The 22,281-nt window shown below is 51.5% G+C and overlaps 1 protein-coding gene across 3 annotated transcripts in view; it reads left to right on the top strand.

Moving 5' to 3' along the window:
* The window catches only part of LHX4 (LIM homeobox 4), a 77,082-nt gene that overhangs the window by 36,475 nt on the left and 18,326 nt on the right, over window positions 1–22,281 (top strand). For all 3 annotated transcript variants that reach the window (XM_045028112.1, XM_045028113.1, XM_045028111.1), the window contains 2 exons: window positions 1,189–1,360; window positions 20,101–20,303. In XM_045028112.1, coding sequence (XP_044884047.1) covers window positions 1,296–1,360; window positions 20,101–20,303 — 268 coding nt within the window. In that variant the 5' untranslated portion in view covers window positions 1,189–1,295. The remainder of the gene's footprint in view (window positions 1–1,188; window positions 1,361–20,100; window positions 20,304–22,281) is intronic.

Genomic DNA, 22,281 nt, shown 5'->3' with positions numbered 1-22,281 from the left:
GAGAGCTAGGTCGGGATGTCAGTATGGGGGGGGGGGGTTGGACTCTCACAATAACTGTGCCTCACAAACAGGAGCTTGTTCCTGAGGACAGGGTTTGCAATGTCTCCCTCCACACAGCTGAGTAGACCCCCACCCTTAGGAGCAGGAATGCATTGGGGAGCCCCTGGCTCCTGCTATGGCTGTGATGCCAGTGGGTGGCAGAGAGCAGCAAAGTGCCTCTGCAGAGCAGTTCTGTGCCCTGGAGAGCCAGGGGATTACAGCCCAGACTCTTCCATTGGGATGGGGCTGGGAGGGGGACCCCCGATGGGACCTCTGGGAGGGGAAACTTGCAGCATGCTCACTTCCCACTGGGGATGAGGCATGTAGGTGAAAGGGGAGCACCAGAATGGGCGGCCTGGTTCATCTCGTGCCACAGACGTCCAAGGCACTGGGAAAAGCAATAGAGGCCCTGCCCCAAAGAAGTGAGAGCCTAGCAGTGCCCATCCAGTACGAAGCAAGCCCTGTGGTGGCTGTGCTGTCTCTGGGGGCAGCAGGGGGACGTGGTCAGTGAGGGCGATCCAGGAAGGCTGAAGGCAGGGAGTTTTAAGGGGGCCTTTGAGGAAGGGAAGGTGTTGTTGGTGCGCAGGAAGCAAGAAGCTGCCCCAAGGATGGGGGGCAGTGTGAGAGAAGGCTGGAAGCCAAGAGTGGGGGGAGGAGGTGAGGGGAGAGGCTAGGGAGAGGGAGCAGGAAGACATGGGAGCTGAGGCGAGCCAGGGTGAAGCTGCTCAGGGCCTCAAGGGGGAGGATGAAGAGGATGGCCTGGATGAGGAAGGGGAACAGAAGCCTCTGAAGGGATGTCTCCCGCTATATCTGTGCAGCGCCTAGCACAGTGGGGCCCCTGTCTCGCTGGGGTCTCAAGACACTCCTGAGGTGTAATGCTGTTCAGCACAGGCATGGGGTGTAGCTGGAGCGACGGGAGAGCAGGGGGCTGGTTGAGCAAGCTGTGTTCTCGTCCAGAAGGGAGTGGGACACTAGGTGGGCTTAGCTCCCTGAACGCTAATCTCTAGGTGACTGTGTCCCTCCGTGCTTCCCACAGAGCAGGGAGATACAGGCCTCCGAGGCCCGCCTTTTCCCTTCCCCAAATGGGGCCATCCTCACTGACCCTGCTCTTCTCCTCTCTCCCTCCTCCCCCGACTGCTGCCTCATCAGAGATTCCCCAGTGCGCCGGCTGCAACCAGCACATCCTGGATAAATTCATCCTGAAGGTCCTCGACAGGCACTGGCACAGCTCCTGCCTCAAGTGCGTGGATTGCCAGATGCAGCTGGTGGACAGGTGCTTCTCCAGAGCCGGGAGTGTCTACTGTAAGGAAGACTTCTTCAAGTAAGTGCAACCGTCTCCTTTGTGTTGGGAGGGCTGAGTGGCAGTGGCCTGGGTGTTTTCTGACAGCTCACACCAGGCTGTGGAGAAAGCTCCCCCTTGCACAGGAGACCTTGTTCTGGAAACTCCCTGCCAGTGCTTGCGAAGGGGTTTAGGACTAAGAGACCCGCTCTCAGGAGCACACCAGGGTCCTAACAATCCTCCCAAGCTGTTTTTCATTATAAATAAATCCCTTTCTAACTTAATATTTCTCCTAATCGAATCCCAACCTGCCCCTGCAGCTGCTTTGGCACAGTTTAGGGTTAGCGAAAACCAGGACATGGCTTCTTTGGCCTCCCCTCCTGGGATCAGCTCAGAGTAACTCAATTGCCCAAATCACAGGAGATGCCAGCTTGGGGAGCCCTCAGTTACCACCCTCATGCCTCTCATTCTGGGTTTCATCAGAAGGGGAACCATTTGGCCTCCCAGACAGGCTGGCTGCAAGGGGGTACAGTCCACGTTGAGGCTGGTGGAAATGGAGAGAAAAAGGAAAACAGAAGGCGATCATGGAAAGACAGGCGTGATGTCCCTTAAGCAGGCACTGGTACAGACAGACATGGAAACAACTGGACAAATTTTAAGCATAATTTCTCCAAAATCTTCTTATATATAATTTTTTTTAAGCCCAAGTGTTTAAATAAAGGGAATTTTGCTGCTTTAGAACTGCCACAGGCTGAATGCTATTTGTGGGGATTTAACCTTCTTAGAGACCCAAATCTCTCTAATACTCCTCTCTCCCCCACACCCTCCCCCTCCCCATTACATTTTTAAGCCCAAATTGGACTAAGGATTCGGCTTGTTAATCACCCTTCCTGCATCAAGCACATCTGTTCAGATCAGAGCTAGAGGGCAGGAGAAACCCACACAAACACAAAGACTCCAGATCCCTGCTGCTTTTCAAGATCTCCTCTCTTTGTGGGTTGTTTTCGTTTTTTGTTTTTTGCTGCCTTCATTTCCCTGTATCCATATTTTTTCCTAGTAGGATAAAAGCCTTATTTAATTCACACTTGGGCCATTTGCAATCTGTGTACCTGCCTCTAAACCAGTGGCTCTCAATCTTTCCAGACTACTGTACCCCTTTCAGGAGTCTGATTTGTCTTGCGTACCCCCAGGTTTCACCTCACTTAAAAACTACTTGCTTACAAAATCAGACATAAAAATACCAACATGTCACAGCCCAGTATTACTGAAAAATTGTTGAGTTTCTCATTTTTACCATATAATTATAAAATAAATCAATTAGAATATAAATTTTGTACTTACATTTCAGTGTATAGAGCAATATAAACAAGTCATTGTCGCTATGAAATGTTAGTCTGTACAGACTTCGCTAGTGCTTTTTCTGTAGCCTGTTGTAAAACTAGGCAAATATCTAGATGAGTTGATGTACCCCCCGGAAGACCTCTGCGTACCCTCAGGGGTACATGTACCCCTGGTTGAGAACCACTGCTCTAAACTATCTGATGTACAAACCCTGGACTGTCCATGGCTCCTCTGTGAAAGAGCATTATTCTTGCAATGAAAATTGGACTTTTTGCAGTACATTTTATCCCCGATTGCAAAATCCAGTCATTTTATAAAGGACAGTTAATATCTGTATCTATAGCAGGGCAGATCCTCCGCTGATTAAACTGGTGTAACTCTACTGATGTTAATAGTGCGATGCTGATTTACATCAGCTGAAGATCTGGCAAGATACGTATGGGCCAGATCCTTGGTTAGTGGAAATTGGTGTAGCTCACTGAAGACAATGAAGTGATGCTGATTTACACCAGGAGGGGATCTGGCCCAAGATGTCTTTTGGTGGCTGAGAGGACAAGGAATGAACAAGGCGCATTTGGAGTATGTTGGATATGATAGCACAGCCATCAGACCTAAGACACATGGCATGTTTATGCAAGGAGACACAAAGACAGCGTAATGCAAATGGCTTCCTCTCAGAGAGCTCTGTGGTAATTGCTGTACATTACTGTGCTCCGTTCTACCTGGGCTCCTGATCTGAGTGTTCCATGGCATCTGACACCAGTGGTTATTTTGATATGGGTTCCCCACTTGTAAAAGAGTCCCAGGCCATGATGTTCTTTGCCGGCTCATGCCCAGGGTATTTATAAAGATCCCCCTTCTAAAGTAATCCTGCATCAGATGCACACAAGGTATTGGTGAGATATCTACCCTGTACTAAAGGAGTCTTGGGAGAGAAAACAGGACACAAAGGAGTCAGGAAGATTTGATTTGAAAAATGTTACAAAATTCAAGCATGGTCCCACGTATTCCTCACCCAACTATGTCAGGTGGGAGAATAATGAAGCCAATACTTGTCTAGCAACTCATCCCCCAAATATGGTGACATTTCTCTGATGAATTGTGAAGTGAATAGTATCCCTCCGGCTGTAATCCCAGGTCAGGATTTCCCCTGTCCCCCAACCTCTGGTAAATGGGGTGCAGAGTCGACAGTCTCGCTTTCTTTTTGGATGTCTTTCAAGATGGATTTGAGCCCATTCCCAGACTCACCTGGACATCACTAGACACAGGCATTCAGAGACCCCAGTGATGAAGGCAATGTGAAGACTGGGTAGTTCCTCTATCTTTGTGCACAGTGTTGCCAGTATTGCTAGTTCCATGCCAGGCACCCCCGGCTGCTCTTCGCAGGAGGATGGCACAACAAGGGCACCTAAAAGGTTCAGTCCAGCGGGCATTGGTGGTTCTTGGCTTGGGAGGAGTCAGTCCCAAAAGGCTGGGGGGAGCAGGATGAGGCAGGCAGAGAGCTCCCTCTGCTGCACCCAGGGCCGGCTCTGGCTTTTTTGCCACCCCAAGCCGGAGCAGCGAAGCAAAAAAAACAAACCGTGTGGGGCGGCCGGAGACAGGGTGCAGGGGGACTCCCTGTGCTGCAGACGTGCCCCGGGCAGTGGGGTGCGTGCCCCGGCTAGCAGGGGGAGGAGGAGGGAGCGGGGGGAGAGAGAGAAGAAGGGGTGGCCAGGGCTTCCTTCAGCCAGGGGGCTCGCCATGCAGCCCCTCCCGCCGCGCCGCCTGCAGACGGAGTGCGCAGCCTGCTCCCAGCAGGGCGCTCCCCTCCTCCACGCCGCCGCCCCCTACAGGGCAGCCAGAGCAGCAAACCAAAAAAAATAAACCGTGCGGGGCGGCCGAAGGGGCGAAGCAAAAAAAAAAGATAAAAAAAAGGATTGGAGGGAATGCAGTCCCTTAGAATCTGCGGCCCCAAGCACAAGATTGCTCGGCTGGTGCCTGGAGCCGGCCCTGGCTGCACCCCTCGAGGAGGTGCAGCTCATGTTCCCTTGTGCCATCTGCCCCAGTGGCTACAGTAGATCTAGCTGAGCTTGGAAGGCGGCCATTTGTAATGGCTGTTGTCATGGCGCTGGCCGTTATGAAGGGATGCAGGGTGGGGACAGGATGTGGCCAGGGGACGAAAATAGGGGCAAAAGGGGAAATTGATTCAAAAGGCGATCTTGGCCCCCCAGACAGACAGACAGACAGACCAGCATGTGCAGGGACAGGGTGGGGGTTGGCTAGGAGCTCCCCACTCTTTACCAGGATGGAGACTCAATGAAAGAGGGTGAACTCAGTGTTGCAATTTCCTGAGTTTTAGAAGAAGTTCAGCCATCCCCATGGAGATTTAATGCAAGCTTTCAGAGGGGAGAGGGCATTAGCGGCAGGGCCTCAGGGTGGCCTCTTTCTTCCCCTCCCTCCTGCAGGAGGAGTGGGGGTGGGCACATATCTCCCTATAGAGGAGAGACAGGGAATAGGAGAGGAAGACTGGCTCCCTCCCCTCAATGCAGCGTAGCAAGGGATGTCATCCTATTTGTATTGTGTGTTGATAGTGTAACAAGCTCAGAGCAGCTCATGGTGGCCTTGACTATTAACTAGGTTGCTTAGCCTAGATCTCTCATCTTGTGGGACTAGCATGCCGGTGTCAATATGCAGGAAAGTGTGAAAGCAGAACAGAGGCCTGGGCATCAGGTGTTCTGAGTTCTAGTCCCAACTGTGCCCGTGTGGGCAGTTCACGTAACTTCTGTGTCTGCATTTACCCTACCTGTAGAATGGGGATAAAAAACCTGCCTGTATCTTAAGGTTGAATTAATATTACTTAGCTCTTGTAGCTTGGTGCTCTTGAATCTGTACATCTTGAGGTGGTTCACGAGCTGTATGGTATTTATTGTCACCACAGCCCTGTGCGGCAGGGCAGTGCTGATATCCCCATTGTACTGCTGGGGAGCTGAGACATAAAGAGGTTAAGTGACCTGCCCAAGGTCACCCAGGAAATCTGTGGCAGAACAGGGAATTTCTCCCCAGTGGGTCAGACCCTAACCACTGGACCATCCTTCCTCTCAAGTGGTTAATATCTACAATGCACTTGGCTTTCCTTGGAAGGAAGATGCCATAGAGATGCTAAATATAAGTAATAGTACCTTTCAGCTGGGCTCCTAAAGCACCATTGTGCTAGGATAACACAAGGACCAGATCCTCCTGGCGAGTGGTTCAGTTGTGTTCAGCGCTATCATTGTATCTGGGTGGCAGGGCTGTTTCACAGTGGCTGTCTGTTTCTTACATGGGTGTGTAAACATAGCCTGTTGGACAGCTGGATTTGCTATCAGTGATCAGTTGCCATCATCATGGTTGTCTGTTTCAGTGGCAGGAACTGGAGGGACTCTGGTTTGCTACAGGTGTTGCCTGCCCCAAAGAGCTCACGCTAGAGCACCCCAGGTGGGCAAAACGGGTGAGGGAGGAGAAGACATGGAGGACACGATGGCAGTAAACAAATTCAGTGTGTGTGTTAGTCGTGGCTCTCCACATGCCCACCGTTAGCAATGTCCTAATCTACCTTCTGCTTGTGCCTGATAACTGTCTCCCAATTTCTGATAACTCTTTGGCCAGAGGTAATAATAGCAGGCCACTGACACTTGAGATCAGTGTCTTGGTTCTCTTACCCGTCACTCTTTGTACTGTCAGGCCCTGTATTTCATCCCTTGTCACATTTCTGTAGGGCAACTGGGCCAATGTGGATCTTTTGTCCTTTTCAGCCAGTTTCTCACTCCCTGCAAACACCTCTCTGCTAATCCACTGGACTGCAGATAGTGCATACTGGTTTGGGTGTGCATTAGTTATGTGTATTACAGTAGTACCTGGAGGCCCCAACTAAGTTCAGGCCCCCACTGTGCTAGGTGCTGTACAGACACATAGTGAGACTCTGCCCCCAAGAGTTCACATGCTAAATAGACAAGACAGACGGAGGGAGGGAGGAGAAAGAGTGATGACTTGCCCCCGATCGCTCAGCAGGTCAGTGGCAGAGGTGGAAACAGAAAGCAGCTCTCCTGGGTTCCAGTTCTGGGCTCTCTCCACCTTTGCCTTGGTAAGCTAATCCTTCTGCACTTTTATTCCTAGCTCTGCAACAGACTGACTGCATGCTTTCTTCCAGTCTCATAACTAGTCTATGCCTCAGTTTCCCCAGGTTCATAATACCTACCTACCTTGCAGGTATGTTCTGAGAGTTAGTTCATAAACATTTTGGAGACATAGGGATGGAGTGTGATGTAGACGTATTATTATGGACAAAATTCATCGGGGATTCTGTGATGGTCAAATTGTGATTATGCACATTTCACTTCTGGCATTTTGACCAAGATTTTAAAAAGTGACTCATAATTTTCAGTCTTTGTTTTTGACATGCCCAGTTTGCAACATCTTAAAAGGCGGCCTCAGTTCAGAAAACACTGAGCCCTCTGAAAAAGCAAGTCCCTCTGAGGTGTCTCAAGCTGGGCCCCCAAAAACAGAGACCCTGAATGTCGTGAGTCACTTTTGAAGACCTTGGCCTTTATCAGTTTCCTTCAGACTTAGCAAACAAATTTCAATCCAATTTAAGAGTAAGTCTGCCAATTTACAGCCCCAAAGGAAGGTTCTTGCTGCAGTTATGAGGGTGGATGGGAGGTTGAGGGACAGCTGTGAATGCAGGGCCTTTGACTGGAGCTGTGGTTGCAGCCGTATCTGTGGACGAGCTACCTGGGCTAGCCAGAGCTCTTAGGTATTACTTGTTCAGGGATTGGGGCAGAGTTTTATGGACGTTTGTGTTGATTTGGTAGCTCCAGTCTGAGAGTTTAAAAGATGAGTCACTGTCATGGATTCCTTTGAACCCCTCCCCACCCCACAAATGAGCGCTGTTTCCACCAGCTAAATCGCTGTCACATGCCTCATGCCCCTCACTACTCGAGTCTGCATTGTGCGGTTGGCATCGAGATGGGGGAGACGACAGAAAGATTCAGGAGGGTCCATTTTCCTGCAGAATTTTCTGTGTCCAAGCTCCCTCTGGAAATCGTGAGCAGCCGTGTGGAGAAGTGCGCCGGAGCACAGGTGCCAGGCTGCAGGCAGACAAGAGCCAGCGTGGGCAGGTTTGATTTTTTTGGCATGTTCTGCTATAGTGCTCTCTCTCCGTGCACTGGTGTCAGGGCCTAATCTTGCTGTATATGAGTGCTTGGGTTTTGTTTACTTACAATCCCTTTAGCAGTGGTCCATCAGGCTGTTTTTAGTGTCGCGTTCGGGTCAGCGGGGGCTGTTAATGAATGCATTGCTCTGGGGACTCAGCCTTCGGCACGGAGCCCGATCTATCTTCCATCCAGCCCACTCTCCCCACCGGGATATCTGACCACCTTACAAATCTCCCTGACTGGTGGGCTAGATAGAGCCTTAAAATCTCTCTTGCTGCTCCCTTAACATACAAGAAAAAGCCATATTCCCCCCTTCTTCTTTCTGCTCTTCCATCCGGCACCCATCAGGCTGATATTTAAATTGGACACTTTGTGGTCCAGGTTAGAGACTGGCAGCTTTTATCTAGTTCAGCGATTCTCGAACTGTGGGTCGGGATCCCAAAGGCTTTGGAAGAGCTTCACAAACATTAAGAGCCTGATCCATGGCCCACTGGCCAGACTCCCATTGATTTCAGTGTGGGGCAGGCCCAAAGTTTGAGAGCCTCCTTCCCAGCATCCCTATAAGGTTGGTAAAGACTCTTAGTCCCAGATGGGGAAACAGAGAATTGAAAGGTCCTGCTCACACTCTGACTACAGCCCTGATTTTGTAACCGGTTATGGGTACCACCAGCTAATTCCAAGTCACCTGGTTCGGTGTGTGTCACCTTCACAACCACGCTGTCACATCCACCTCTGGTTCTGTGCTCAGTGGTGGTGTCTAAGAGTACGTGTGGGGCATTCTATGCCATAGTGCCCCAGCAGCTGCCTCTGACAAGGTCTGGGGGTAGGGGGTTGCTGACGAGCCCTACCTGTCACCTAGGATTATAGGCTCTCTTAAAACTTAAATCCCCTCACAGCAGCGGCGTATTATCGCCTAGGCCGGCAAATTTGCAGGGGTGGCAAATTTGCTCGTGACCCCTCCCCAACTCCGCCCCTTCCCCAAATCCCCGGTCCGCCTCCTCCCCCAGGCGTGCCATGCTTCCCTCCTTCCATCTCCCTCCCAGGCTTGCCACACTGGGAGGGAGGGAGAAGCAAGTAGCGGTGCACTTGGAGGAGGCAGAGCAGAGGTGAGCTGGGGCCCACGGGCACGGGGAGTGACTCTTGGGGGGGGGAGGGGCAGGGAACCACTCCCCGCCCCAGCTCACCTCCACTCCACCGCAGCCATACCCCGAGCGCGCCACAACTCCCTTTTTCCCCCCCTCCCTCCCAGGCTTGCCGAGGGGGAGCAGAGGTGACCTGGCGGGGGGGGAGGGGGGTGCGGCAATTTTTTGAAGGCCTAGGGGCGCCAAATTTGTTAATCCACCACTGCCTCACAGTGGCTATTTGGTGTCATGGAGACCTTCCTGCCTTTCCATGTTGCAGCACTCTCCAGCTTCTCTGTTACACCCCCTACACAGAGCAGGGGAGACATGGCACCAGCCCGCAGAGCTCTCTCGGGCGTTACCTGGAAAGGAAACCGAGGCAAAGCGCTCAATCTGTTCAGCTTAACAAAGATACTTCACAGCCTAGAAGTATGAACATGGGGAACAAATCATTAATAAAAGGCTCTTCCATGTAGTAGAAAAAGGCCTAATACGATCCAATGGCTGGAAGTTGAAGCTAGACAAATTCGGACTGGAATAAGGTGTAAATTTTTAACGGTGAGTAATTAACCATAAGAACAATTTCCCCAGGGTTGTGGTGGACTCTCCATCACTGACCATTTTAAAACCAAGATTGGATATTGTTCTAAAAGATCTGCCCTAGGGATTGTTTGGGGGCGTTCTGGCTGATGCTATGCAGGAGGCCAGACTAGATGATCACAATGGTCCCTTGTGGCCTTGGAATCTGTGACTCTCTGGAGTGAAGAGGTTTGTGCCTGTCTTCCTTGCTATACTAGATGGTGCAAAGGGCAGTTGTTGAGCCAGGCGGAGCTCTGCCACTGGTGGAACAATGCTGTGGCTGTCTAGACTGGTGGCGACCAATGAGGCTGACCCAGCCAGTTGTTTTGACACAGCCTTTCTGTGTGCAGTGCTGACAGTTGTCATGGAAATCCACCTGTACAGGAGGTAATGCCCCCCCGTGCACAAGAGGTTTGCTATAGTACTCTAGAGACTGGCCATCAACACAACTGTTGCTCCCTGGCAGAGTTCTGTGGCATTGGGAAGACCTCAGGGGCAGAAGCTGAGCTGGATAAGAAGCAAATGCTGACCCACATGGTCAAGGTTGCCTTTGCTCCTGAAACAATGAAGGACTTTGAATGATTTCAGGGGTTTCCAACTGGTGCTGGGGACGGATGGAACTTGCTTCTCAGCCTCTCTTTTCCCAATCGGGCCCAGGAGTTCTACACCCATCAGCCATGCAGGCTTTGTTAGTCACAGAGGGGGCTTCAAGGACTGGCAAATCTGCCAAGGGTCACAATGCAACGACAAACATAGTTTGCACAGAGAGGCATCGGCAGGGATACTCTTAGACAGCAGGGATATGACTGATGATCACATCAACTGGGACTCACTTGGACCCTGCCAGCCTTTGCTAGCCCGGCTGGTGGAGCCATGCTCCAGTTATGGGGCTGCTGACAAATGAATAGCAGTTGAGGGTGCAGTGCCTCTGGGAGACTGGAGGGGCAGGCCAGAGGCCTGCAGAGGTGGAGTGACACTGAACTGAGATGCAAATTGTTGCTGCTGGTCAGGGCTGTCCCTAGCTATTCTGGGGCCCTACGCAGCCCCCCCGTGGGGAGTGTGTGTGGGGGCCCAGGCCTCCGGGGGGGCAGGACTGGCTTGGGGGGCAGGGGGAAACGCCCCCCCAGCACTCACCGGTGGCGTGGCAGGGGCCAGGCCGCTGCACTTCCCGCCACTTGTGAGTGCAGGCCCAGCCCTGCTGCAGTCCTCCAGGGCGGGAAGGGGCGGAGCAGGGCGGGGGCTTTAGGGAAGGGGTGCAGTGGGGGCAGGGCTGGGGCAGAGCAGGGGCTGGAAGAGGTGGGGCTGGGGTGGAGCAGGGGCGGGGGCAGGGGGAAGAGGCAGAGCAGGGGCTGGAACAGCACAGAGCTGCGCAGGGCACCCACACAGCTGCGTACTTTGCGTATGGGTAGGGACGGCCCTGCTGCTGGTTGTGTGCTCCAGAACCTCTGGGAACGGACAGGGGCTGCTGAGGGCCTTATGGCTAAGGTGGTCCTAGCACTCAGGGTTCAGTCCCCAGCTCTGCCCCACACTTACTGTCATCTCATCAGTCTGGGCTTCAGTTCCCCTTTTGCCCGGGGGGGGGAGGGGGTTATTAAAGCTGGGCAGGTTTTCCTGGCCTGTGAGAGTTTTCAAAACCTTTTCCCATCCTGAAGTGGAACAAAAAGTGGAAATCTTGAAAACGTCCATAACCCGAGAAGCCACAAACCATTTGGACTGTGCCTGATGAAATGCTTCCTTCTGATCATTTCAAAACGTTTCATTTCAGTTCTGACCTTTGAAATGTTGTAGTCTTTTTTTTTTCCAGCTGTAAATTGACTCCCCAACCAGCTCTATACTTAGCCTTCCTTCCTTCCATCTTAGATTGTCAGCTCGTTAGGCCAGGGCTTGATTCCCTCCTGGTCTGTCTCTGTGTGCACAGCATGTAGCACAAAGGGGCCCCCTGACCTTGGCTGTGGCATCTCAGTATTCAGTATCAGCCTGTCTGGGGTTCTGCGCCCACTGCTGCTATGCGAACAAGGCCAGCAAGCCAGATAGCAGATGCTCTGTGCTGGTACTTTGCTCACACTGCTGCCTTGGGGAAGGCAGGGGAAGTGGAGTGAAAACACCATGCTGATGTGCTTGTGTCACATGCCCTTAAATAATTTGCCTTTTAAAAACTGATTGATCTGATGTCAGGCAATCATTGCTGTATGTAATCACAAATGAAGTATTTACTTAGCAGTGTTTCCTGGCCTGTGATATACTCTGACAAGGGCTATTAAAGAACATGACTTTTTATTAGAATAGAAAAAGTGCAGAACATTTTTCATACTGTCCAAAGGGGGCAAAAAGATACATTGAAGTGCAGGTCTGCTTCATGCTTTCGGGAGGTAGGTGGCAGCTGATGGAAGGTTTGTGTCCTTGCAGTGCCCACAGGAACCAGTTCTGAGCACTGGCGTGGGGCAGCAGTGTGAGAAGAAAGGAACTGGATATTGTTGCCATTGCACATGGGCAGGCTGCAGATACCAGCTGGGGCTTGAGACTAGAGCTTGGGAGGAGGGGTGCTAGAGACTCCAGCATCATTTGTGGCAGTGTCTCAAACTGCTGACTCCAGCCTGTCTCCTGGGCCTCCATCTCCTCCTGCCTGCCTTCTTCCTTCCCCTACTCCCACCTGTATTTGGCCTCCTCTTCTGCCCTTCCCTCTGGTCCAGTGAGGCCTCCTACTGGTCTGAAAAGGTGAGCATGCAGTCATCTCCCGGCCCCATCAGGGACCACATGGAGTCAGGGATGAGTTCCACAGTGTTCTTTGCTGTCTTGTGTCTCAGGGTTGTTGGTGCCTCTGAAGTTTTGGTAGGTCTTTGCCTTGAGCCAACCCCTGCAGTGGATGGTCCCTGTGCCCTGCTTGGCATGGTGCCATCATCAGGTTGCCATGAATGTTGGCTTTCTGTGGGCAAAGCCCCACTGAGAGTTATTCAGTGTGGGTGGGACTCAGCCCTATTCAAAGGGGCAGCACAAGTCTAAGCACCACTGAGGTCGCACCGAAGTTCTTCAGGTCCTCTGCACAAGGGTGAAGTTCCACCTGGGCAGCCCTGTCGCTAGGATGTTGTTCCCCTGGTCAGAGCTGCGACCTTGACTCTCTTTATGGATTTGTTTTCTATAAAGACACGTCTCTCGACTGCCGGCCATTCACTTGCTTCCCACCAAAGCCACTCATCAGAGCTAGCCATGACTTCCAAGGAAGTAACCTGGGGTTAGTGCCAGGGAAGGGGTGCTTGTTTTAATGTGCTGAAGCCTACGGCCGCCCTGACATTACCAAATGTTCCTCCAGATGCCTGTGGCCTAATCTACCATAAAGCTGCCAGATAACCAGACCACAGTGTGGTTGGACTGCTCAGGGTTATGATAACCAATGAGATAAGCAGAAAGCCTGGGTGTCCTATTCAGGTTCAGCAGGGAAACATTCACTGCCTGTGACCCTGGTACATCAGCTTGAAGAGTAGGTATCTGAAAAGTTCTGTGTGAACCCTGTTAAAGATCAGAGGCTACAAACTAAGGTCAACCTGTACATGGACTAGATCAGTGAGACTCGGGGTATCTGCACTGCAACCAGAGGTGTGACTGTAGCATGTGCAGACAGGCCCAGCTAGCTTTGATCGACATAACGCAAATAACAATAGCAGCGACACCACAGCAGCACGAGCAGCTTGACGTCTGCAGAGGGCATGTAAGCATGCCCTGCTGCAGCTTCATTGCTATTGTTATTTGAGCTAGCTAGATCCAAACTAGCTTGGGTGTGTCTACAGGTGCTGTAATCACACTGCTGCTTGCAGTGTAGACACACCTATAGAAAGGAACAGGGCCACAAAGCAGCAATTGGTGCTCCAAGCCAGTTTCTCAACTCAGTTGATTCCTGCTTTCAGGGGCGGCTCTACAAATTTGGCCGCCCCATGCAGTCATGCCTGGGAAGCGCCCCCGAGCTGCGGGAGCAGCGGACCTCCCGCGGGCATGACTGCGGAGGGTCCGCTGGTCACGCGGCTCGGCTGGACCTCCCGCAGCTGCGGACGGTTCGCTGGTCCGGCGGCTCCGGTTGAGCTGCCGCAGTCATGCCTGCGGGAGGTCCAGCGGAGCCGCGGGACCAGCGAACCGTCCGCAGTCATGCCTGCGGGAGGTCCACTGGAGCCGCCGGCCGAGCGTCCCCTCCGCAGTCATGCCTGCGGCAGGTCCGCTGCTCCCGGGGCTCCGGTGGACCTCCCGCAGGCATGACTGCGGCAGGTCCGCCGGCCCAGCCTGCCGCCCCCCCCGGGAAAGGGCCGCCCCAGGCGGGTGCTTGCCCCGCTGGGCTCTGGAGCCGGCCCTGCCTGCTTTGTTTGTTTTTTAAAATGTGTGGCTTGAATTTCCTGGTATGGGGAACTGGAGCCAGTCAGCTTTGTAGGGCTCGATTCCCTTCTGGTCACTGACCCCTCTGCAAAGTGACTGTAAACACTGCTGAATGGGAATGGTGTAAATGACTAAGCAAGGCAGGGGAGAAGCCAGGCGGCAACATTTAAGATGCTAGGATGGAATGTAGGCTTGTATCAGATGCTGCTTTTGCTACCACGAGCACTGGGGACTACAGTTGGTATAGAGGCAATTTTCTCATTCTGTGAGCTTTGGTGATGGGAGAAGGGGAGTGTCACTGCACCTTAAAATGACTAGGAGTCTGGTGGCACCTTAAAGACTAACAGATTTATTTGGGCTTAAGCTTTTGTGGGTAAAAAAGCTTATGCCCAAATAAATCTGTTAGTCTTTAAAGTGCCACCGGACTCCTTGTTGTTTTTGTGGATACAGACTAACACACCTACCCCCTGATACTTAAAATGACTGCTCCTTGCTTGGCTATATGGGGGTGGAAGGGCTTTCTGGGCTGTGCAGATTGCAGGGTGGAGATAATAGAGGATAGACACTTCCAACCCCAAAAGAGGACAGGTCCACCAATAGTGTGCGTATACCAAGAGCCATGGCTATGTTACTGCTGCCCACACAGCACTGTCCATACCCTCCTGTCCCAGCCCCTCTCCCCCACTGCCCTATACACAGACTAATAAAGACCTGGTGGCACTATAACTGAGTCAGGAAGAGCCTTATTTTGTTGCCAGACCACTTCCTCCACCACCCCACTGAGTTTGACTTCCTGTTGTCTACAAGGTTAATGGCTCTGGTGGTCTGGCACCAAGTCCAGCTCACCAGACTAGGGACAGCCTGTCAGCTGGTGGCAGGAGACCTTGACTGAGTCCTTCAGCCAAATGTATTGCACCTTTATGGATTTTATTTTCACATAGTCTGCTGGATCCTGCTGGCAGTTAGGTGATCAGAGACCTGCTGAGGCACCTTCTGACTGTATCTGGCTGGTTTCCAGATAGCCATCAGGGTCTTAATCTCCCTCCTGGACCAGGCTTTTCCACAGTGGAGGGGTTGCTCTGCAGCTCATGGTACTTACAATGGTGTAAGTGCTACGTCCAGCAAAAATGTGCTGTAAATTTGAAATAGGTCCATGTCATGTGACTGATGCAGCTAGCACCCCCTCCTTCTGCAATAGTTTACGCTCAGCAGAATAGGACCCCTAAGAGGAAAGGGGTAAGGCAAACAGGGCCGATCCAGTGCCCATTGTGGTCAATAGAAAGACTTACACTGACTCCAGTGAGGTTGGCTCAGGCCCCTGGAATGGTACTGGTGTCATGGAGAAACGTGCACTCTGGAAGGGCTAACAGAGTCAGGGAGGAAGGATGCCTGGCCTGACCAGGTGCAGTAACTTGGGCAGCAGTGCCAGCACCTACCACCACCCTACGCCAGAGTCGGCTGCCAGCAGGAGGAAGAATCACCCCTTCTTACCTGATTGCTGGCATCATACTGCATTTGGCACTGTGTGGATGGGGCCTAGATGACGTACCAAGGTGGCAATCTTAGAGCAGGGAGTAGAACCAGCGTTTCAGTGACAAGCACGTCTAGCCCTCCGGAAATGATATTAGCATCAGCATTTTCAAGCCATTTGGTGGTGTGTTTTCCAGCCACACATTGGGATTCTCGTTGAACATTTCAGTGCTCAGTGGGGCTAATGCAGCTCCTCTGCCTCCACCACAGAGCTGAGTTCAAATCTTTTCTGTGTCACTCACAAGCTAATATGAGCCTGGCATTTCACCCTCACAGCCATCTGTTGACATCACACAAGTTTGGCACAATTCAGCCCAGTGGCTGGCTTCTGGTGAGGGGAGAGCCGGGGCTGGGAAATAGCTGGATGCTGTTGGTCAGCACAAGCTGCACTGGCAGAGCCGGGGAGAGGCCCAGGATTGGGATAGCAATGGCTCCAGCTGGTCAGAAGTTAGGTGCACTAGCAGAGATGTGTTGGGAAGTTTGCTTCTCCTCCTCTAGTCACTCCCAGCAGCTCCTCCTTGTGCCATACTCACCCTTCTTTCAAAAAGCATTTGCTATTGCTCGCACTATCCACCCTGAGAGCTAGAAATCTTGGGCCAAATACATCCCTGGTAGCTCAAGTGGCTTTGAGGGAGTCACATCAGTGCAATAGTTAGACCATCCACCCAGGTGTAGTGAAAGGCTCAGTTAGTTCCCTGACGACACAGGGCGGTATCTGTCATTGAGCTGAATGTCTCTGGGCTCTGCCGTCAGTTTATTTCAGTGAAGCCACAATTCAGCACGTTGCATCTGAAGGGCTGAGCCTTGAAACTAAAGTTTTCCTTTATTTATTTCCACATAACCCCCACCTAAGAAAGCAGAAGGCAGGGGAGCAGGTGTCCCATGGAACGTGGAGTTCCCATAGCCCCCCGCGCGGGGTATTATTGCTATGCACTCGGCTGGTCTGATTTGTAATCTCCAGGGGATTACCATTTGCTTGTGACCCAGTCTTTCCAATCTAGCTTGACGCCGTCTGCCTTGGCTTTTTGTAAGGCTCCAGTCACTGTGCGCTCTATCTACTGGGTACCCCTCTGTCACTGTCTGGCAGCTGCTGTTATGGGTTAGCACGTATACTGCAGTGGTGTGTGAAGGCCTCAGCCAGGCTGGGCCCCCTTGTGCTGGGCACTAGACAAACACATACTGACCATCCCTACCTAAAGAGCGTGTCTCGCTGGGCAGCTGTAGGCACGCTGGGGTTGTGGAGATGTGGTGGGTACTGTTCATACATGTCAGGAGAGCCAGTCCCTGCCCTGAAGAGCTTACAGTCTAACCATGTCAGACAGACAAGGGCAGGAGGGGAAACAGAGGGACAGGAAGGAGAAGTGACTTGTTCATGGTCACACAGCACGGTTGTAGCACAGCTGCAAACTCAGGTCTCTCAGCGCACCTGTGGCTTTAGGTGGCTCACTTTAGATACCCAAGTTTGGATGTTTAGGCCACAAATGTTGACCTCAGCATGGCCATGGTTCACTCGTAGCCCTTGCATGGGTAGGAGAACATTTAAAAAAAAACTGTAAAAAGCTACATTAGTGATTGAAACTAGTCACGTTCAGGTGGCAGCTGTAATGATTTGTAGGAGAGAGGAATGAAGTCCCCATGGTCCTGCATGACTAGACCCAAGCAGCCAGGGCTGGTAGGCTAAGTTGTGCGAGGGCTTGTATACCCAGGGAAGTTAGTGCACAGTACACTAGGGTGTGAATCAAAAGTGCATTAAGCTACTGCACACACTCTCATTCCACACTAAGTGTGTCCACACGGGGAGTTAGTACAGCTAAACCTTGTATGACCACAGATAGCTACTCTGAGCTAACAATGGCAGGCTTTTCCCCCATGTTTCCACGCCCTGAGTCAGACTTTAAGTGGCTAATTGAAACATACAACTAAGAAAAAAATAACCCAACAAATAAAAAACTCACACAAGGAAATTAAATGCAAAAAAAATGCAAGTTACTGTACTGTGATGTTTGTACGCACACCATTTTTTTCCAGTGGAAAACTTTCAACTTCAAACAGCATCGTGAACTGGACCGTGCTGCCCACCTGTGTGGTTTCCCAGTCCAGTGGCTCAGTAACTACTGACTGGTGCCAGCTGTATTCCACAAAATCTATGGCGCATGCACAATGTGGCTGAGTTAATGTTGCTGTTGCTGCCTTAGCATTGTAGTTCCTGCCCTTTTATTTTTCAAAGTGTGCATCCTTAATGTTGCTTTATATGGCAATTATACACACAACAGATATACGGTATGTGCTCAACTCACTCTGGCGGGAATGGTGGGGAAACTACATGCACCCACATGCTCTCTGCACCAGGGGGGCACTGACCCCCCCACCCGCCACTACATGGGGAGGGCACCGTGACACTGCATTTAGTACGCCATAGAATTGCTGAATTCTGGCTGAAGCTGTGTGGGGAATGCATTGAATTAGCACATCCAGCACATTCCCTGGTCCTCCCCTGCTGGCCATGCTCACTGTCTGGGCTGTGCTTACTAGTTTGCCTGGAGCCCCTATTGGTGTCCTGTGCTACTGGCCCCCCCCCCTCCCCAATCACTGGGGCTGAATAGAGCTGTGCGGGTGTTGGTGCGTGAGCAAGCAGGGGCTGTTTGAATGGCTAAGGCTGCAAGGTGTCTAGTGTAGAAACAGAGTTTATAAGGGAATCAGATGAGCGGGGACGCCTTATACTGACCGTGAATTGTGTAACTGCACGTACAGGAGCTGCAGCGCTGGGGGAGCCATAGAGAGACTTTCCTGGGCAGGCAGGACATGAAAGATGAGCTGAAGCTGCTTTCACTAGCCAGTGGTGTAAATCCTACAATCAGGGAAATTGCTTCTATTGCTAAAAATTGTGGTGGTGAAGTCCATTTATTTTTCATTTTTCTTGTGCTCTCTCGACCCCCTGGCATGAATCACAGTCTGCATGTCGATTAAATTTACACCAGACATTAGCTTTCATGGCTCTAGTGCACGTATGTAAACTGTGCTTTTGGCCACTGCAATTCTGTAGCTCATTGGTTGCGGATTGGACCACAGTCACCCCCAGGAAATCAATCCTTTGTTAAGAAAATGCTCTGCATCGGCATAATGTGTGATGTTCATGTGTGCCGCACCATGGGACTGAAATCATGCTCTAGTAATACCTAGTGCTCAAGAGCAGAAAGAATGGGAGGCATGAGCCACCCCATCAAGAGCCAGTCATTGGATCAAGTCACTTTTTTCACCCCCTTCAGGAAACATTTTGGTTTCTCCATTGGTTATTTATATGTTTGATTTTTACAAATGGCATCATAGCTATGTGCACCTGAGGCAATGCCATCTAGTGGGTAAGGCACTGGCCTAAGCATCTGGAGACGTGGCTACTAACCTGCTGTGCGACCTTAGACAAGTCACTGCTCTGTGACTCAGTTTCCCCTTTGTCCGTGTTGTCTATTTAGATTGCAAGGTCTTTGGGGCACGGACTGTCTCTTGCTATGCATATGTACAGCACCTGGCACACCAGGCCCTGGTCTCATTTGGGGCAGCTGTAAATGCTACTGCAGTACTAATATATAATACATGTGACAGTAAACAAGATCAAGTTCAACCCTGCCATCAGACTGTCCTCCTGCTCATGGTGGTTGTCTGTCTCAGAAGCTATAGTGCTATAACTGCAGAGCTGGCTAGTTTTGTGAGTTAGCTCTGGCCTCAGAGGGTCTGGTTCCCATCGCACCTATTGTTGTATCAACTGGGCGTAACTCCAGGGAAGTCAGTTGTGTCAGTGTCAGACTGGTATGTGAGGTCAGAATCAAGCCCAGGGTATTTAATGATAGATGTTGTGAAACCTACAACAGATGTGGTGTTTTTAAACATGGGTAACAAGCTGGATTTAAACAACAGTCTGTATCCATATGCTCACTCCAACCTAGACAGTCTCCCCCACTCAGGCACCCCAGCACATTTAGTTAAATGCACACTGTGAGCTGTACACATACATCCCTTTAGAGACCCCACCCCCACCCCACACAGACACATTGAGCTACACCAGACCCAGCCACCCAGTGTGCAAGTTGTCAGTTGCACACTGAGGCACACACTTGCTCTGGCGCATGCTCACAATGATACTCTCAGGCACACCCACACTGGCACAGATCCCCTTGCTCAGATGCACACACATGCAGACACTCCCCGCAGGGCACAGTCACTGGCCCAGACACACTCACGTGGCCTGAGACACACGTTTGTGTGGCAGATGCGCTCTGCCAGGTGTCATTGCAGTGTAACAGCCCTATCATGCTGAATTAATCTGGGATTCATCATGCTAACCGTGCGCGTAATGAATTTATTTGGTATTAATGTGGATGAAATATGTACTGTCCTTGCAGGGAAATCGCACTGCCTATAAGCATTAGTTAAAAGGACCATTAAAATCAAACCTTCCTCAGCTCCATTAGGCCAGTCTTTCACACTGAAGAAGATAGAGCCTTGCTGTGTGAAATGTCATGCATAATTAGGTTGATTGCAGTTTTAAACTCTGCCCCTTCTTTCCCACCCCCTTCCCAGGCTCCCTCCAGTGAGCACTCCCCTGCTGCTAAGATCTCTCCCGAGCTAGTTGGTGCATTATTCCTCACTGTTGCTCCATCCGTGTCAGATCTGCCACTTGTTCTCCTTTCAGGCGTTTTGGTACGAAATGCACGGCCTGTCAACAAGGAATCCCCCCTACCCAGGTGGTCCGGAAAGCCCAGGACTTTGTCTATCACCTGCACTGCTTTGCCTGTATCATCTGCAACCGCCAGCTGGCCACAGGCGATGAGTTCTACCTCATGGAAGATGGGCGCCTGGTGTGCAAGGAGGACTACGAGACAGCCAAGCAGAATGGTAGGTGCTGAGCTCACCACAGAGCAGGGAAGGGGTCACACCTAACAGGTGACACTGGGAATTCTACAACTGCAGGGTGGTCTGAGCCGGGATTATGGTTCAGCTGATTTTAGAGATTGGGGACATCGGCCAAATTCAGGGTCACATGAGGGTGTGTTTGGATGAAGATTTTGACAGTTGGTTTGTCTATGATGTTTAGGATTTTCAGGGGCCCCACTAGGGTCTGTTATTGAGTTAAGGAACTGTGGAATGTGGACCCAGATTCTGAACTGTATCCAGCTACCAATGCTGTGGGGATGTTTGGTTCTGGGGCTGAACTTCAGGCTCTCATCTGGTTTTACTGTAAAATAATTATGCTTATTCCCTGGTTCAGCAATGCACTTAAGCGTGGGCCTAACTTTAAGACACAAACAGTCCCTTTGACATCAGTTGGGCCACTCACATGCATACAGGGCCACCCAGAGGATTCAGGGGGCCTGGGGTTTCGGCGGCCGAAGACCCAGCACTTCGGCGGCGGGTCCCGGGGCGGAAGGACCCCCCACCACGGGTCTTCGGGGCACTTCGGCATCGAGTCCTGGAGTGGAAGGACCCCCCCACCGCCAAATTGCCAACGAAGACCCGGAGCAGAAGCAGCTCCGGGGGCCCGGGCCCCGTGAGAGTTTTCCGGGGCCCCCAGAGCGAGTGAAGGACCCCGCTCCAGGGGCCCCGAAAAACTCTCATGGGGGCCTGGGGCAAATTGCCCCACTTGCCCCCCCTTCTAGGCGGCCCTGCCTGCATAAAGCTATACACGTGCCTAAGCACTGTACAGCTAAATCTGGGCTCTGAGCCTCTTTTTCCTTGTATTCCTCAGTTTTTTGTAACTGGGAACATTTGCAAGTAAACAGGATCTGTGTATCTTGAAGTTCCTGCTGTCTGTTGCCCACCTGAAATCCAAATCCTGCTGTGGCAATGACAGTCAGGTTGAAAGGATTATAAACGCCAGTGCAGAATGGACAGCTGTTGCAGCTTGACTCTTAGAAAATGAAGATCCTGTTTGCATGGGAATGCACATAGGGCCAGCCTTTTAAAGGTTTTTAGAGATGCTGATTGGTGTCTAATATGGAAAGCATCATGCCACCTTGAGCTGCAGTCTGGTCGCATCTCCCGAACTAAACAGGGCTAGGCCTGATGAGCATTTTGAGAGGAGCCCTTCAGGGAAAATCCAAGTCTTGTAGCAAGTGGTGGTGATGGGTGAGGAGCTGGTACAACTGCCTCTGGTTTGTTAAATAGAACCAACCCCCAGCACGGTGGGAGGAGGCACTGTGTGGCTGGTGGTGCTGTCTGTTGGATAAGATGCATCCGGGGTCTTCACTACATCTGGCCATTAAAGATGCAATGAGACTTTTGCAAGGGCAAAGGGTGTTAGCGCAGGGGTCCTGGCCAAAACTCCGACGTCAGGTAATCCCTTCTCACCTTAAATTCTCCTTGTTGGAGAATTGGCAAGGGAATGATGTGGGTTCGTTTCCTGCCCCCAAGACACTTCTCTGTTGTGTATTGCTAAACAGTGCTGCATTTCTTCATTGCTTGGTGAAGTGACTCTTTCTATACAAGGCCAAACCCTGCCTGTTCGCCACTCCCAGCGAGGTTGCCTGGGTGTAACCCTGGGGAGAATTTGCCCCTTTGTTTGTAAAACACATTGAGGTCCTTTGGAAGGAACGGCGCTGTCATCAATGTTAGTAAAATAAGATAATCATTAAGTAAGACCCCAAATTTCCCTCCCCCTAGAAGCGAGTGACCTCTCAAGGGCACATCTCCGGTAGGTTGGTAGAACAATGCGGAGAAGCTTAACATTGAGAGGCCAGTCCTAGGTTTGAGCTGCAGGGACAGCATCGACAGCACAAACCAAATTCAGCTGGGCTGCAGGCAGGCGCAGCACCACCCAAGGCAACGGACTTGCACCTTACACTAGAGCTGAACTTGGTCCTAAATTCCCATTTAT

Source organism: Mauremys mutica, chromosome 8 (genome assembly GCF_020497125.1).
Source record: "Mauremys mutica isolate MM-2020 ecotype Southern chromosome 8, ASM2049712v1, whole genome shotgun sequence".
Lineage (NCBI taxonomy): Eukaryota > Metazoa > Chordata > Testudines > Geoemydidae > Mauremys > Mauremys mutica.
The sequence above is the reverse complement of the archived record's forward strand: the minus strand, read 5'-3'. Positions and strand labels throughout refer to the sequence as shown.